General features: G+C 43.5%; 1 protein-coding gene across 1 annotated transcript in view; it reads right to left on the bottom strand.

Annotated features, from left to right (window-relative positions):
* Positions 1-2372: 2372 nt before the first annotated feature.
* LOC139419427 (neuronal vesicle trafficking-associated protein 2-like) overlaps positions 2373-18212 on the bottom strand; it is a 43937-nt gene continuing 28097 nt past the window's right edge. The window contains exons 4-5 of the mRNA XM_071169376.1: positions 4370-4480; positions 2373-3756 (exon numbers count right to left, since the gene is read on the bottom strand). Coding sequence (XP_071025477.1) covers positions 3565-3756; positions 4370-4480 — 303 coding nt within the window. The 3' untranslated portion in view covers positions 2373-3564. The remainder of the gene's footprint in view (positions 3757-4369; positions 4481-18212) is intronic.

Raw genomic sequence — 18212 nt, 5'->3', positions numbered from 1 at the left:
AAAGAACATGTTGCGTTTGTATAGCAAGTTTAGTGCAGTTCTACACATGTTGCCATGTGGCGTAAAGAACATGTTGCGGTTGTATAGCAAGTTTAGTGCAGTTCTACACATGTTGCCATGTGGCGTAAAGAACATGTTTCGGTTGTATAGCAAGTTTAGTGCAGTTCTACACATGTTGCCATGTGGCGTAAAGAACATGTTGCGGTTGTATAGCAAGTTTAGTGCAGTTCTACACATGTTGCCATGTGGCGTAAAGAACATGTTGCGGTTGTATAGCAAATTTAGTGCAGTTCTACACATGTTGCCATGTGGCGTAAAGAACATGTTGCGGTTGTATAGCAAGTTTAGTGCAGTTCTACACATGTTGCCATGTGGCGTAAAGAACATGTTGCGGTTGTATAGCAAGTTTAGTGCAGTTCTACACATGTTGCCATGTGGCGTTAAGAACATGTTTCGGTTGTATAGCAAGTTTAGTGCAGTTCTACACATGTTGCCATGTGGCGTAAAGAACATGTTGCGGTTGTATAGCAAGTTTAGTGCAGTTCTACACATGTTGCCATGTGGCGTAAAGAACATGTTGCGGTTGTATAGCAAGTTTAGTGCAGTTCTACACATTTTGCCATGTGGCGTAAAGAACATGTTGCGTTTGTATAGCAAGTTTAGTGCAGTTCTACACATGTTGCCATGTGGCGTAAAGAACATGTTGCGGTTGTATAGCAAGTTTAGTGCAGTTCTACACATGTTGCCATGTGGCGTAAAGAACATGTTGCGGTTGTATAGCAAGTTTAGTGCAGTTCTACACATGTTGCCATGTGGCGTAAAGAACATGTTGTGGTTGTATAGCAAGTTTAGTGCAGTTCTACACATGTTGCCATGTGGCGTAAAGAACATGTTGCGGTTGTATAGCAAGTTTAGTGCAGTTCTACACATGTTGCCATGTGGCGTAAAGAACATGTTGCGGTTGTATAGCAAGTTTAGTGCAGTTCTACACATGTTGCCATGTGGCGTAAAGAACATGTTGCGGTTGTATAGCAAGTTTAGTGCAGTTCTACACATGTTGCCATGTGGCGTAAAGAACATGTTGCGGTTGTATAGCAAGTTTAGTGCAGTTCTACACATTTTGCCATGTGGCGTAAAGAACATGTTGCGGTTGTATAGCAAGTTTAGTGCAGTTCTACACATGTTGCCATGTGGCGTAAAGAACATGTTGCGGTTGTATAGCAAGTTTAGTGCAGTTCTACACATTTTGCCATGTGGCGTAAAGAACATGTTGCGGTTGTATAGCAAGTTTAGTGCAGTTCTACACATGTTGCCATGTGGCGTAAAGAACATGTTGCGGTTGTATAGCAAGTTTAGTGCAGTTCTACACATTTTGCCATGTGGCGTAAAGAACATGTTGCGGTTGTATAGCAAGTTTAGTGCAGTTCTACACATGTTGCCATGTGGCGTAAAGAACATGTTGTGGTTGTATAGCAAGTTTAGTGCAGTTCTACACATTTTGCCATGTGGCGTAAAGAACATGTTGCGGTTGTATAGCAAGTTTAGTGCAGTTCTACACATGTTGCCATGTGGCGTAAAGAACATGTTGCGGTTGTATAGCAAGTTTAGTGCAGTTCTACACATTTTGCCATGTGGCGTAAAGAACATGTTGCGGTTGTATAGCAAGTTTAGTGCAGTTCTACACATGTTGCCATGTGGCGTAAAGAACATGTTGCGGTTGTATAGCAAGTTTAGTGCAGTTCTACACATTTTGCCATGTGGCGTAAAGAACATGTTGCGTTTGTATAGCAAGTTTAGTGCAGTTCTACACATTTTGCCATGTGGCGTAAAGAACATGTTGCGGTTGTATAGCAAGTTTAGTGCAGTTCTACACATTTTGCCAGGGTGCAGATTTGTTGTTGCAGTTTTAAAGCTAATTTCCTGGAACTACACATTTTGCCATAACTTATGCCATGTTAATGATATCTGAGTGATATCTAAACATTGTTAGCTGACTTGGCTAATTAACTGATTGTCAGTGACTGACAAAATGAGTGAAAAACTGCTGATGCACAACCCTGTGTATTCTACTATTCTAACTGTCAACTCTATGGGGTTCTAGCCGCTTATAGCACTTATGCCTGGAGCCTGCCCTGGATTCTATGATGCTTCCAATGCAGAGGTATTTTGGACTAGATCAGTATATGTAATTAACCCTTAACCCCCCCCCCCCCCCCCCCATCTTGTGTCATGTACCCTATGACTTGCCAACGATAGTCAGCAGAGTTGACTAATTAATGCACACTGAACACATGTGGACCAGGATAATGAGAACGGAACCAAATCGTGGAGCATTGAAAACAACAGGACAGAGACTTTCTGAACAGGTCACAACTTGCTTTATTTTCATTTCAAACCTATGGGATGTACAGTGAGAAACTACTCCAGACTTTGCTACATATCAACTACCAAACATCACAATAGTTCAAAAGGCGTTTTTTTTTGTTGTTTTTTTTTGACAAGATAAAAAAGAAGAAATAAATGGTAAGAGAACAAAACTCTGCAGAGAAGCTCATCTACAAATGGTTCTAAACATTACAGGAACCAGAGTTTTGGCAAAGACGGCGATATACACAATGTTTCCCATCATCACCACGTCTTGGGTATTTATCCTTAGCAATAGACCCACATAGTCATGTTGTGTACAGTGGCTGGACTGTCTGCTAAAGCGAAATGTAACTGGCAATAAAGGTCGCTCTTTTCCCACGAAAAATAGTTAAACTGTCATGAAACCTAGCTACAACCATGCACACACATGAACTAGCATGAATGCACTGGGCTTTATACAGCTTGGCTCAAGAAGGGAAGTAGGACATACAGGACAGTACATTAAAGAGTGTTCCGATATCAAACCGTCATGATAGAGAATACTTAGCTAGCTTTGCTCAGATAATTCAGGACATCTACTGTATATTGGTGTTGAAGTTTAACTTCCATAGACGTACAAATAGGTACTAATTTGGGAAAACCCTTTCTATAAGAATGTATTACAGTATGAGTATGAACCAAAATGCCATGGATATGCCTGGACTTGAATCAGAGTTTATCATAACATGACTTTGATTACACAGAGTCATGACACTACAGGGGGCCGAGCAGATGGACACATCAGATGGACACATCAAATGGACACATCAAATGGACACATCAAATGGACACATCTGAAAAATGACTTTTGACTCACTCAGTTAGTAGCAGCTCAGAAAAGCATATACTCTGAATGGATTTCAACTTTGACTCGAGACTTTGTACAAACAGTTGTTTGATATCAAATACAAAATACCAATAACAAGTAAAAAAAATAATTAGTGATGATAAATAATGAATAAATAAAGAAAGAAAACAGACAGAAGGAAGGAGAGGCAGAGATTGTGGTGCTGGGTGGATGGGCTGGGGCGGGCAAGTGGGCGTGACAGTACTCTGAGCCTAGCGAGACACTGGAGAACGACAGACACTCCCTGTTAAAAGCTTGTCATGGATCCGGGCAGAAGAGGTGGGGTTGGTGGGAGGGTTGGGCAGGCATACTCAGTGCCCATCTGTGTTGGGCGGCTTGGCGTCGTGTGGGGCAGCGCCAGCGGGGAGCCATGGAGAGACGGAGCGGGAGGTGGTCTGCTTGGCCATGCTGTAGTGGCTGATCACCGTATAGAAGCGCCCTCGGGAGTTGGCATCCTGAGCTGTGTAGTAGGCCTCCAGAGAGGCAGGGATGCATCGCTTATGCTGCAGGGGGAGAGAGAGAGAGCAAGAGAGCGAGAGAGAGCAAGAGAGCGAGAGAGCGAGAGAACGAGCGCGAGAGAGAGAGAGAGGGAGAGAGAGAGAGGGAGAGAGAGAGCGCGAGAGAGAGAGCAAGAGAGCGAGAGAGAGCAAGAGAGCGAGAGAGAGTGAGAGAGCGAGAGAGAGAGAGAGAGAGAGTGAGAGAGCGAGAGAGAGTGAGAGAGCGAGAGAGAGCGCGCGAGAGAGAGAGAGAGAGAGAGAGAGAGAGAGAGAGAGAGTGAGAAAGCGAGAGAGAGAGAGAGAGAGAGAGAGGGTTCTAGAACATACTCTCCTCACGTACAGACTGCTGCACAACACTAAGGGCTTTTTCTGGTGAAGAGGTTATTTTTTTTCTCTGAAGAGTGCAGGGGCTGTGTCTAAAATTAGATTTGCTTCAGCTAACATTCAGCAATAACCTCCAAAGGTGACTGTTCAGATGACTAGCCAGTGTAGTTTTCAAGTTTTGTCACAAATAGCACTCTATTCCCTATGCAGTACACTACTTTTGATCAGAGCCCGTTGAGAATAGGATTCCATTTGCGACACACATATGACCCCACATAAGACAGGGCCCACTCACCTTGTATATGAATCCGTCTGGGCAGCTGTGTTCGTACGTGAAGGCCTTGTACACCACCAGGAACACTATGCAGGCCAAGAAGGCCAAGGCCAAGACTATCAGAATCGTGACCTGGGAATAAAAGATGACAAATACTCTGGTCAATTTTATAGCTGCCGGCAATGTCAGGTCTCTTGTCAAAGCGAAGGTCTTGAAGCAAGGTTTGACACCATGAATTGTGTTCAAAAGAGCACTCGACAACTAACAACCAAAATAACCTCCATCACAATACATTTTTAACCATCACTTGTCTGGTGACAAGGTGAGAGAAAACAAGTGAATATGCATTAGGATTTGACGAAACCAGTATCACAAGATTGTTTCCATGACAACAATTAAAACATTCTAAACCTAACCCTTAACCTTATTCTAAACCTAACCCTAACCCTTATTCTAAACCTAACCCTAACCCTTATTCTAAACCTAAACCTAACCCTTATTCTAAACCTAACCCTTAACCATATTCTAAACCTAACCCTTAACCTTATTGTAAACCTAACCCTAACCCTTATTCTAAACCTAAACCTAACCCTTATTCTAATCCTAAACCTAACCCTAACCCTTATTCTAAACCTAACCCTAACCCTTATTCTAAACCTAAACCTAACCATTATTCTAAACCTAACCCTAACCCTTAATCTTATTCTAAACCTAACCCTAACCCTTAATCTTATTCTAAACCTAACCCTAACCCTAACCTTTATTCTAACCCTAACCCTTATTCTAAACCTAAACCTAACCCTAACCTTTATTCTAAACCTAACCCTAACAATTATTCTAAACCTAACCCTAACCCTAACCTTTATTCTAACCCTAACCCTTATTCTAAACCTAAACCTAACCCTAACCTTTATTCTAAACCTAACCCTAACAATTATTCTAAACCTAAACCTAACCCTAACCTTTATTCTAAACCTAACCCTAACCCTTATTCTAAACCTAAACCTAACCCTAACCTTTATTCTAAACCTAAACCTAACAATTATTCTAAACCTAAACCTAACCCTAACCTTTATTCTAAACCTAACCCTAACCCTTATTCTAAACCTAACCCTAACCCTAACCTTTATTCTAAACCTAACCCTAACCCTTATTCTAAACCTAAACCCAACCCTAACCTTTATTCTAAACCTAAACCTAACAATTATTTGAAGAAAAATGCACATGACTCTAAATGACAACATAATGATGTTTGTTTCCAACAGTAGGGCTGTTTTCCTAAAGAAGTTAAATCCGCTTCGTGTTTTGTTTCCTTGCCACGATACTAACGAGTATTGTGATACTTGTATCGTCCCGACATGTTAATAACTCATCATCATTAGCTCTAGAAGTTTCCATCTGAGTATTGAGGTAGAGGGAGAAAGCTCAGAGTGTGTTCATTGGCTGCCAGATTAAACTCAGTGGAGAAAAACAGATTTAATAAAAAACCTTCACTAATTCAATTTTTCACAATTTAGCACCCATATTGGTCACAAAATGCAGTTGATGCAGACAGAGGCTAGAAAACAATATCTTGGTTTGGAAATGAACCGGGGCAGCAGCGTAGCCTAGTGGTTAGAGCGTTGGAAGTTGCAAGTTCAAACCCCCGAGCTGACAAGGTAAAAATCTGTCGTTCTGCCCCTGAACAGGCAGTTAACCCACTGTTCCTAGGCCGTCATTGTAAATAAGAATTTGTTCTTAACTGACTTGCCGGGTTAAATAAAGGTTAAATGGAGGAGTGTGAAACTGTTTTGAGCAGCGCTAATTTATAATTTATCACAAACCACCACATATTCCAATAAATAAGAACACATTACTTTCAATAGTGATTCAAATAAGTACATCTGTACGTCTTGATGTGGAAATGTTGTGTTTAAAATGTGTATTTCCCTGGTAGACGAGACAGTTTTATAGTGAGAGATTAACATACAAAAAAGGACCAAGGCTCTCCCTGTTCCTCCTGAATCTATGATTGGGTGCTTTGGAGCACCGGTTAATTAAAATGATGCAAATGTAGATAAAGGACAGCTGAGAGAAGTAAGAATGCTATTGTCAAGTGAAGACGCTAAAGAGGAGTGAAAGGACACGTGCACACGCCAGCTGGTGGTACAGTAAAGCTCTGATTTTACCACAGTGTCAAATCAGGTGACTGAAGTGCTATCTTCACAATTCATCCTATTGGGCCATAAAACAATTTCCCTGTTTCCAATGGCCTCCCTTCGTACTGGCCACCACACCATCTTGGCAGGATGCTAGGCTAGGGTAATTATAGCTGAGTGCTGATTAGCAGAGATCAGGATGATTTGTAAAAAGGCTAAATGACAGTTGACTTCTGTGTTAATGTCAGGATCTGTCTGACGTTTTGTTCAATTACATTCGCTTATCACAAACCCGAAACATGATGAAATGGCTTCTTAAAAAGGGCTTTTAGGCTCACAAATAATTAAATACACATCTACTGTAGCTATCTACTATTTTACATCTTACGTTTTGATTTTAAAGCATAATTAGTCATTCAAAACTCAATCAGTCTTGCTAAATCAATGCAATAACAAAACTCATTTTTTCTCTCTCTCTGGCAGCTGTCCAAATGACAGAAACACATTATTATTATTTATTATATGGAATATCAGTTGATAGCTTTTAACCTGGCAGAAAAATGTGGTTCACGTTAATATTAATGATTAGCTTCTTTATAATCTCAATGAATCCTAAACCTCACCAGGATGTGAAATAACACCATGACACAAATTGTGCTTTTTCTCCCCAATTTCGTAGTATCCAATTAATAGTAGTTACTGTCTTGTCTCATCGCTACAACTCCCGTACGTACTCGGGAGAGATGAAGGTCGAGAGCCATGCCTCCTCCGAAACACAACCTAACCAAGCCGCACTGCTTCTTAACACAGCGCGCATCCAACCCGGAAGCCAGCCGCACCAATGTGTCGGAGGAAACACCGTGCACCTGGCGACCTTGGTTAGCGCGCACAACGCCCGACCCGCCACAGGAGTCGCTAGTGCGCGATGAGACAAGGATATCCCTACCGGCCAAGCCCTCCCTAACCCGGACGACGCTAGGCCAATTGTACGTCGCCCCACGGGCCTCCCAGTCGCGGCCGGCTGCGACAGAGCCTGGGCGCGAACCCAGAGTCTCTGGTGGCACAGCTGGCGCTTAACCACTGCACCACCTGGGAGGAGCATTGGACATTCTTGATCTATATATACATATTCCATTTACTATTATTATACTACATTATTACATTAGGATATATTCATTACTGGTGGCCAGCATTTGTTTCATCATGTTAAAGATTCAGCTCAAACCTATTTCAAATTTGAGATGAGTTAAATTTGCGATGAATTTGATTTGATGATAATACTAATGTCACAGCTAGCATCCTATATTTAGTGTGCCTTCACAGCACCAGATAGCACCAATAAAATGGTTGGCCTTCTAGTCAGAACACTACAGGAATGGAACCCTACTATTGAACAGTCGGAATCATACACCGTAGTCTAGTATAGTCCAACTCTAGGTGAGGGTACGTTTGCCAATTTCCAACACATCAAATTTCCTGACTACAGTAATACAACATACACATCTGTCCTTATTGATGTGTGCTCCCCGTTGGCTTAGTTGTGAATGGAATGACCTCTATTTTCCCTTGCCTTGTTGATAATGGGGACTAAACTGGTGTGCACCGGCAGATCCACCATGATCCAATTCCCATCTGACTGGTTGTTTTCATCTGTATTTTGATTAAATACAGACTGCTTCATTTTGAAAGGTTTTGCTGACTAGCTGTATTTGTCCTTGAGCCAGCTGGCATACATGTCAACCTTTCCCTAAAGCACCTGACTCAATCAGGACAGGGACGGATGTCAGCAAACGAGGTCAAATCTGCCCCAAATATGGCAGCTATAGTCTTAGTGTAGACAGGCAGACAGATAGGCAAACAGGCAGAGACAAAACAGACAGGCAGACAAGGTTGATGTTTCTGCTGCTGCTGTTGTTTGTGTTGTTGTTGTTGGCGGCGTCGTAATCTGACATCACTATAATCCACATAGACGGAGGCCCATAATCCCTAGGAAGCAGCGGGATTTATTCACTGGCTAAACATCCCTGGAGTGCACGGTGAGTGTGTTACTGTGCTAATGTAGCAGTACAGACAGAGTGGCTGTGGTACAGTACAGACAGAGTGGCTGTGGTAAAGTACAGACAGAGTGGCTGTGGTACAGTACAGACAGAGTGGCTGTGGTACAGTGCAGACAGAGTGGCTGTGGCACAGTGCAGACAGAGTGGCTGTGGTACAGTACAGACAGAGTGGCTGTGGCACAGTACAGACAGAGTGGCTGTGGTACAGTACAGACAGAGTGGCTGTGGTACAGTACAGACAGAGTGGCTGTGGTACAGTACAGACAGAGTGGCTGTGGTACAGTACAGACAGAGTGGCTGTGGTACAGTACAGTCAGAGTGGCTGTAGTACAGTACAGACAGAGTGGCTGTGGTACAGTACAGTCAGAGTGGCTGTGGTAGAGTACAGACAGTGTGGCTGTGGTACAGTACAGACAGAGTGGCTGTGGTACAGTACAGACAGAGTGGCTGTGGTACAGTACAGACAGAGTGGCTGGGGTACAGTACAGACAGAGTGGCTGGGGTACAGTACAGACAGAGTGGCTGTGGTACAGTACAGACAGAGTGGCTGTGGTACAGTACAGACAGAGTGGCTGGGGTACAGTACAGACAGAGTGGCTGGGGTACAGTACAGACAGAGTGTCTGTGGTACAGTACAGACAGTGTGGTTGTGGTACAGTACAGACAGAGTGGCTGGGGTACAGTACAGACAGAGTGGCTGTGGTACAGTACAGACAGAGTGGCTGGGGTACAGTACAGACAGAGTGGCTGGGGTACAGTACAGACAGAGTGGCTGTGGTACAGTACAGACAGAGTGGCTGTGGTACAGTACAGACAGAGTGGCTGGGGTACAGTACAGACAGAGTGGCTGGGGTACAGTACAGACAGAGTGTCTGTGGTACAGTACAGACAGTGTGGTTGTGGTACAGTACAGACAGAGTGGCTGGGGTACAGTACAGACAGAGTGGCTGTGGTACAGTACAGACAGAATGGCTGTGGTACAGTACAGACAGAGTGGCTGTGGTACAGTACAGACAGAGTGGCTGGGGTACAGTACAGACAGAGTGGCTGTGGTACAGTACAGACAGAGTGGCTGTGGTACAGTACAGACAGAGTGGCTGTGGTACAGTACAGACAGAGTGGCTGTGGCACAGTACAGACAGAGTGGCTGTGGTACAGTACAGACAGAGTGGCTGTGGTACAGTACAGACAGAGTGGCTGGGGTACAGTACAGACAGAGTGGCTGTGGTACAGTACAGACAGAGTGGCTGTGGTACAGTACAGACAGAGTGGCTGTGGTACAGTACAGACAGAGTGGCTGTGGTACAGTACAGACAGAGTGGCTGTGGTACAGTATAGACAGAGTGGCTGTGGTACAGTACAGACAGAGTGGGTGTGGTACAGTACAGGCTGAATGGCTGTGGTACAGTACAGACAGAGTGGCTGTGGTACAGTATAGACAGAGTGGCTGTGGTACAGTACAGACAGAGTGGCTGTGGTACAGTACAGACAGAGTGGCTGTGGTACAGTACAGACAGAGTGGCTGTGGTACAGTACAGACAGAGTGGCTGTGGTACAGTACAGACAGAGTGGCTGTGGTACAGTACAGACAGTGTGGCTGTGGTACAGTACAGACAGAATGGCTGTGGTACAGTACAGACAGAATGGCTGGGGTACAGTACAGACAGAGTGGCTGTGGTACAGTACAGACAGAGTGGCTGTGGCACAGTACAGACAGAGTGGCTTGGGTACAGTACAGACAGAGTGGCTGTGGTACAGTACAGACAGAGTAGCTGTGGTACAGTACAGTCAGAGTGGCTGTGGTACAGTACAGACAGAGTGGCTGTGGTACAGTACAGACAGAGTGGCTGTGGTACAGTACAGACAGAGTGACTGTGGTACAGTACAGACAGAGTGGCTGTGGTACAGTACAGACAGAGTGGCTGTGGTACAGTACAGACAGAGTGGCTGTGGTACAGTACAGACAGAGTGGCTGTGGTACAGTACAGACAGAGTGGCTGTGGTACAGTACAGACAAGAATGGCTGTGGTACAGTACAGACAGAGTGGCTGGGGTACAGTACAGTCAGAGTGGCTGTGGTACAGTACAGACAGAATGGCTGTGGTACAGTACAGACAGAGTGGCTGTGGTACAGTACAGTCAGAGTGGCTGTGGTACAGTACAGACAGAGTGGCTGTGGTACAGTACAGACAGAGTGGCTGTGGTACAGTACAGTCAGAGTGGCTGTGGTAGAGTACAGACAGTGTGGCTGTGGTACAGTACAGACAGAGTGGCTGTGGTACAGTACAGACAGAGTGGCTGGGGTACAGTACAGACAGAGTGGCTGTGGTACAGTACAGACAGAATGGCTGTGGTACAGTACAGACAGAGTGGCTGTGGTACAGTACAGACAGAGTGGCTGGGGTACAGTACAGACAGAGTGGCTGTGGTACAGTACAGACAGAGTGGCTGTGGTATAGTACAGACAGAATGGCTGTGGTACAGTACAGACAGAATGGCTGTGGTACAGTACAGACAGAGTGGCTGTGGTACAGTACAGACAGAATGGCTGTGGTACAGTACAGACAGAGTGGCTGTGGTACAGTACAGTACAGAGTGGCTGTGGTACAGTACAGACAGAGTGGCTGTGGTACAGTACAGACAGAGTGGCTGTGGTACAGTACAGACAGAGTGGCTGTGGTACATCATCCCTTTTCTCTATCACCCCTAATCTCCTCTCCCCCACACGTTGTTCAGCTGAGTCTGTTGTGGCTCCGTGTAATAGGTTTCTGTTCAAATCTCAATTTACTGTTCTGAATATGGGGAAAATTTTGACATGTGGCTGCTATGTTTCTGCCATTTGTCTCCCTCAGACATAGGTTTTATATGTGTCTATATGTGTCAGTTTGATCTTTTATTTTCTTCCTAACTCTTGCCCTATCTTGTAATTCCAGTCTCCTTGCCTTATGCTGTTAGAATGCAACCCTCGCCCACTCTCACAGCAAGACCACTTTTCCAGGAATACAGTATGTGAGCGCAAAAACTCTTACAGTCGCTCCAGAGGGAGAAATCGAGAGGCAGAGAGAGAGAGAGGGGAAGAGAGGCAGAGAGAGATAGTCAGAGAGAGAGCTAGAGAGGCAGAGAGAGAGCTACAGAGAGGCAGAGAGAGGCAGAGGGAGATAGAGGCAGAGAGAGGCAGAGAGACAGCTAAAGAGAGACAGAGAGAGGCAGAAAGAGAGCTAGAGAGGCAGAGAGATGGCTAGAGAGAGGCAGAGAGATAGCTAGAGAGAGAGCTAAAGAGAGGCAGAGAGAGAGCTAAAGAGAGGCAGAGAGATAGCTAGAGAGAGGCAGAGAGAGAGCTAAAGAGAGACCGAGAGAGAGCTAAAGAGGCAGAGAGAGGCCGAGAGAGAGCTAAAGAGAGACAGAGAGAGAGCTAAAGAGAGGCAGAGAGATAGCTAGAGAGAGGCAGAGAGAGAGCTAAAGAGACAGAGAAAGAGCTAAAGAGGCAGAGAGAGGCAGAGAGAGAGCTAAAGAGAGACGGAGAGAGGCAGAGAGAGCTAAAGAGAGGCAGAGAGAGAGTTAGAGAGGCAGAGAGAGAGCTAAAAAAGAGAGACAGAGAGAGAGCTAAAGAGGCAGAGAGAGGCAGAGAGAGATAAAGAGAGGCAGAGAGAGGCAGAGAGAGACAGAGACAGATAGTCAGAGAGAGCGCTAAAGAGAGGCAGAGAGAGCTAAAGAGAAGCAGAGAGAGGCAGAGGGAGATAAAGAGAGGCAGAGAGAGGCAGAGGGCGACAGAGACAGATAGTCAGAGAGAGCGCTAAAGAGAGGCAGAGAGAGCTAAAGAGAAGCAGAGAGAGGCAGAGGGAGATAGAGACAGTCAAGAGAGAGCTAAAGAGAGGCAGAGAGAGCTAAAGAGAAGCAGAGAGAGGCAGAGGGAGATAGAGACAGTCAAGAGAGAGCTAAAGAGAAGCAGAGAGAGGCAGAGGGAGATAGAGACAGTCAAGAGAGAGCTAAAGAGAGGCAGAGAGGTCTAAAGAGAGGCAGAGAGATCTAAAGAGAGGCAGAGAGAGAGCTAAAGAGAGGCAGAGAGGGTATGTTCTTCCTCTAGCACCAGGTGGTGCTGACAGAACAATGAGATAAGTTAAAAGTACATCAGTAGATCTATGATTGAGGAATGAAAGCCTATTGTCTGTGAATCATATTGGAATGCTTAAGCTGGCATTCAATACAGAGCCAAGCACAGAAGGGGAAACTCTGTTCCTGTATTGTAAGATGTTGCTCACAATATGAGGAGGAGGGGGTTAAGTTTTTCTGATAACATGAAGAAGAAAATTGGGCTTTACCTGCCATTTTCACATGACCAGTGAACTGTTTCTCTGAGGCTAAGACCTGTTAAAATGGAGGGAGCTTTGTAAGACTGAGGGAACTACAACCATCTTTTTCATTGAATGTAATGGTCTTAGATTTCCCTCTCAAGCCCTTATGAGATGGTTTTAGATGACTGAGCTACATGGCAACCTGAAGGGGGATGCCCACTAGGGTAGAGGCTGAGGAAGGAAAGGAGTGATGCACAGGAGAAGTGGTGCCATGGAGGTAACAATGTCTAGAACAGGGATGGGCAACTTTTATGGGGCCCATAAAAAAGCTGCAAGGCTGAACCCCCCCCCCCCCCCCCCTCATAATGCCAGCCAAATATTTTTGGTGCCCCCAGCTTGACATTTTTAACATTTTAGAGTTATTTTAGTGCAATTCTACACATTTTGCCATGGGGCAGAGAAGAAAATGAACTGTTTTATAGCTAATTTCCCACAATTCTACAAATTCTGCCACAGGGTAGAGAGAAATGCTCTAGGCCAGCTCTAGGAAGAGTCTTGTTGGTTCCAAACTTCTTACAATGAAGAATGATGGAGGCCACTGTGTTTTTGGGGACCTTCAATGCTGCATAAATGTTTTGGTCCCCTTCCCCAGATCTGTGCCTCGACACAATCCTGTCACGGCGGTCTACGGACGATTCCTTTGACCTCACGGCCTGTTTTTTGCTCTGACATGCACCGTCAACTGTGGGACTTTATAGAGACAGGTGTGTGCCTTTCCAAATCATGTCCAATCTATTGAATTTACCACAGGTTGTAGAAACAAAGTTGTAGAAACATCTCAAAGATGATCAAAGGAAACAGGATGATGCACCTGAGCTCAATTTCGAGTCTCATAGCAAAGGGTCTGAACACTTATGTAAATAAGGTATTTCAGTTTTTATGTTTAATAAATTGTAGATTGAGGAAAATAATGTATTTAATAAATTTTAGAATAAGGCTGTAACGTAAGAAAATGTGGAAAAAGTCAACCGAAAAAGTCAACCAAATGCTACTGCTACTGTATGGAGCCTCGCTACTGTATATAGCCTCGCTACTATTATAGCCTCGCTACTGTATATAGCCTCGCTACTATTATAGCCTCGCTACTGTATATAGCCTCGCTACTATTATAGCCTCGCTACTGTATATAGCCTTGCTACTGTTATAGCCTCGCTAATATTATAGTAGTTATTGTTATTTCTCACTGTCTTTTTACTATTGTTTTTTTTATGTCCTTACGTATCTATTGTTCACCTAATACCTATTTTTTACTTAAAAATCACACTGTTGGTTAGGGCCTGTAAGTAAGCATTTCAATGTTGTATTCGGTGCACGTGGCAAATAAAATTTGATCTGATTTGACTTATCCATTAGAGAAGGGAAGCAGCGTCATGTTCAGTATGAGTTCATTTCTCATTCTGTTAATGAGCCCAATTGGGGCAGGTCTCTCAGGAGATAGCACTTCAAGGGTTTGAAAGAACACACTGGCACGTCTAATTAAGACAGGTTCACACTTAGAAATTTAGAGACAATCTAGATTTTCATTAAGGATAACACTTGAAAGACTTAGTGACGTTCTATGAATCCACACACGCACAGAGACGAGGACCGGATCAGTGCACCGTCATTGTAAATAAGAATTTGTTCTTAACTGACAGCATGGCACTATCTCACACCGAGCGATGGCATTTGTTAAACACAATCCTGTTAATGCTAACCAATATCACAGATTATTTTGAAATAAACATGAATAGCTTATTGGAAATTCATGACGGGCACATGAAAAAGTTTTAAAAAATTGTGTGCAGTACACAATTTTGTATAAAGTGCATTTTAATCACAGATAAATGCAGTAGGTTACTTAAGACAGAAACGATAGGAGGGAGGTTGGTGGGATTGGTCGGTAAGATTGTATAACGCAACCGTCTAGCAACCAAAATGTTGCATGTTCAAATTATGTCACAGACAACTTTAGCATTTTAGCTAATTATCAACTTTGCAACAACTTACTACTTTTTAACTACTCAGTTAGCATGTTAGCTAAACCTAACCTTAACCCTTAACTATTTAGTTAGCATGTTACCTAACTCTAACCCCTAAACCGAATCTTAACCTCTAACCCTAACCTTCACCCTTAGCCTAGCTAATGTTAGCCAACTAGCTAACCTAGCTAACGTTAGCCACAACAAATTGGAATCCGTGTAATGTACATAAATGCATTATGAAGAACGATAATTGTGTCATTTGTGTCTACTTTCACAATAGGCTGTGATAGTGTGTTGGTTATTAAGTGATACTGACTTCTACCTTCTACCTGTTCTAAGTGAACACACCACTAACGAGGATATGCAAACAATTTTTCTAATGACCTGCATTTTGGATAAAATTCTTGAGGAGAAGAGAAGATATGATATTAATGCTGGGGTGTTGATCTCGGGCTTGGAGGAAATTTACCCGAAGACACCCCCCAGGCTTGGTAAAGAACAACTAAACACTCCTGTTTACATCCCTCAGACACGATCATGAATATCTTCCTGACAGTCAGTCTCCAGCGCCTCACAATCACACCTTATTATGTGAAGCTAGGTGCTGCTGGATGAGGAGAGTTCGGAGCAGCTTGATGAGGAGATGAAGGGGGCCCTCTATGGGCTCTGCCTGCCTGGCTGAAATATAATGATGGATAAGAGAGAGAGAGAGAGAGAGAGAGAGAGAGAGAGAGAGAGAGAGAGAGAGAGAGAGAGAGAGAGAGAGCGAGAGAGAGAGAGAGAGAGAGAGACAGAGAGAGACAGAGAGAGAGAGAGAGAGAGAGAGAGAGAGAGAGAGAGAGAGAGAGAGGGAGAGAGAGAGAGAGAGAGAGAGAGTACTGTAGACGACTTTATCACTGACCTCAACCCAGAGTCTCTCAGAGCGTTCACAGTCAGCCCACTGACACCCCTATCAGACCACAGCAAAATCACAGTCTACTTGAACCGAGCAATACTCAATCATGAGGCATCAAAGCCAAATTAACTGAGTAACATTAAGAAATGCTATAGATGGAAGGAATGTGGTTTGGAAACTTACCAAAAAACAATGAGTTAACAACAAATTCAATCCCTTTTAGACAATTTCCTGGATAAAACGTTCCACTGTAATAGTGAAAGTGTAAACTTAGCAGTAGAACATTTTAACAGTATATTTGACCTCTCAGCTTCCCTATCAAATTTAAAAATCTCAAATAGAAAACCAAAGAAAATGAACATCAATTACAAATGGTTTGATGAAGAATGTAAAAATCGAGAAACCCATCCAACCAAAAACATAGAGACCCGGAAAACCCGGAGTCTACGCCTTCACTATGGTGAATCACTAAAACAATACAGAAATACACTACGGAAAAAGAAGAAACAGCACATCAGAAATCAGCTCAATGTAATTGAAGAATCCATAGACTCTAACCACTTCTGGGAAAATTGGAAAACACTAAACAAACAAGAACACAAATAATTATCTATCCAAAATGGAAATGTATGGGTAAACCACTTCTCCAATATTTTTGGCTCTATAACAAAGAATAAAGAGCAAAAACATATACATGATCAAATACAAATCTTAGAATCAACTATTAAAGACTACCAGAACCCACTGAATTCTGCAATTACCTTGAATGAGCAACTGGACAAAATAAAAACCCTTCAACCCAAAAAGGCCTGTGGTGTTGATGGTATCCTTAATGAAATGTTCAAATATACAAAAAACATATTCCAATTGGCTATACTAAAACTCTTTAACATCATCCTTAGCTCTGGCATCTTCCCCAATATTTGGAACCAAGGACTGATCACCCCAATCCATAAAAGTGGAGACAAATTTGACCCTAATAACTACCATGGGATATGCGTCAACAGCAACCTTGGGAAAATCCTCTACATTATCATTTACAGCAGACTTGTACATTCCTCAATGAAAACAATGTACTGAGCAAATGTCAAATTGTCTTTTTTACCAAACTAGCCAACTAGCTAACCTAGCTAACGTTAGCCACAACAAATTGGAATCCGTGTAATGTACGGTAAGTACAACAGACCATGTATTCACCCTGCACACCCTAATTGACAACCAAACAAACCAAAACAAAGGCAAAGTCTTCGCATGCTTTGTTGATTTCAAAAAAGCCTTCGACTCAATTTGGCATGAGGGTCTGCTATACAAATTGTTGGAAAGTGATGTTGGGGGTAAAATATACGACATTATAAAATCCATGTACACAAACAACAAGTGTGCAGTTAAAATAGGCAAACACATACATTTCTTCCCACAGGGCCGTGGGGTGAGACAGGGATGCAGCTTAAACCCCACCCTCTTCAACATATATATCAACGAATTGGCGCGAGCACTAGAAAAGTCTGCAGCACTCAGCCTCACCCTACTAGAATCTGAAGTCAAATGTCTACTGTAGGCTGATGATCTGGTACTTCTGTCACCAACCAAGGAGGGCCTACAGCAGCACCTAGATATTCTGCACAGATGCTGCCAGACCTGGGCCCTGGCAGTAAATCTCAGTAAGACCAAAATAATGGTGTTCCAAAAAAGGTCCAGTCACCAGGACCACAAATACAAATTCCATCTCGACACCATTGCCCTAGAGCACACAAAAAACTATACATACCTTGGCATAAACATCAGCGCCACAGGTAACTCCCACAAAGCTGTGAACGATCTGAGAGACAAGGCAAGAAGGGCATTCTATGCCATCAAAATGAACATAAAATTCAACATACCAATTAGGATCTGGCTAAAAATACTTGAATCAGTCAGAGAGCCCATTGCCCTTTATGGTTGTGAGGTCTAGGGTCCGCTCACCAACCAAGATTTCACAAAATGGGACAAACACCAAATTGAGACTCTGCATGCAGAATTCTGCAAAAATATCCTCAGTGTACAACGTAAAACACCAAATAATGCATGCAGAGCAGAATTAGGCCAATACCCACTAATTATCAAAATCCAGAAAAGAGCCGTTAAATTCTACAACCACCTAAAAGGAAGCGATTCCCAAACCTTCCATAACAAAGCCATCACCTACAGAGAGATAAACCTGGAGAAGAGTCCCCTAAGCAAGCTGGTCCTGGGGCTCTGTTCACAAACACAAACACACCCCACAGAGCCCCAGGACAGCAGCACAATTAGACCCAATCAAATCACAAGAAAACAAAAAGATAATTACTTGACACATTGGAAAGGATTAACAAAAAATCAGAGCAAACTAGAATGCTATTTGGCCCTGAACAGAGAGTACACAGTGGCAGAATACCTGAACCCTGTGACTGACCCAAACGTAAGGAAAGCTTTGACTATG

Source organism: Oncorhynchus clarkii, chromosome 10 (assembly GCF_045791955.1).
Source record: "Oncorhynchus clarkii lewisi isolate Uvic-CL-2024 chromosome 10, UVic_Ocla_1.0, whole genome shotgun sequence".
Classification (NCBI taxonomy): Eukaryota; Metazoa; Chordata; class Actinopteri; order Salmoniformes; family Salmonidae; genus Oncorhynchus; species Oncorhynchus clarkii.
The sequence above is the reverse complement of the archived record's forward strand: the minus strand, read 5'-3'. Positions and strand labels throughout refer to the sequence as shown.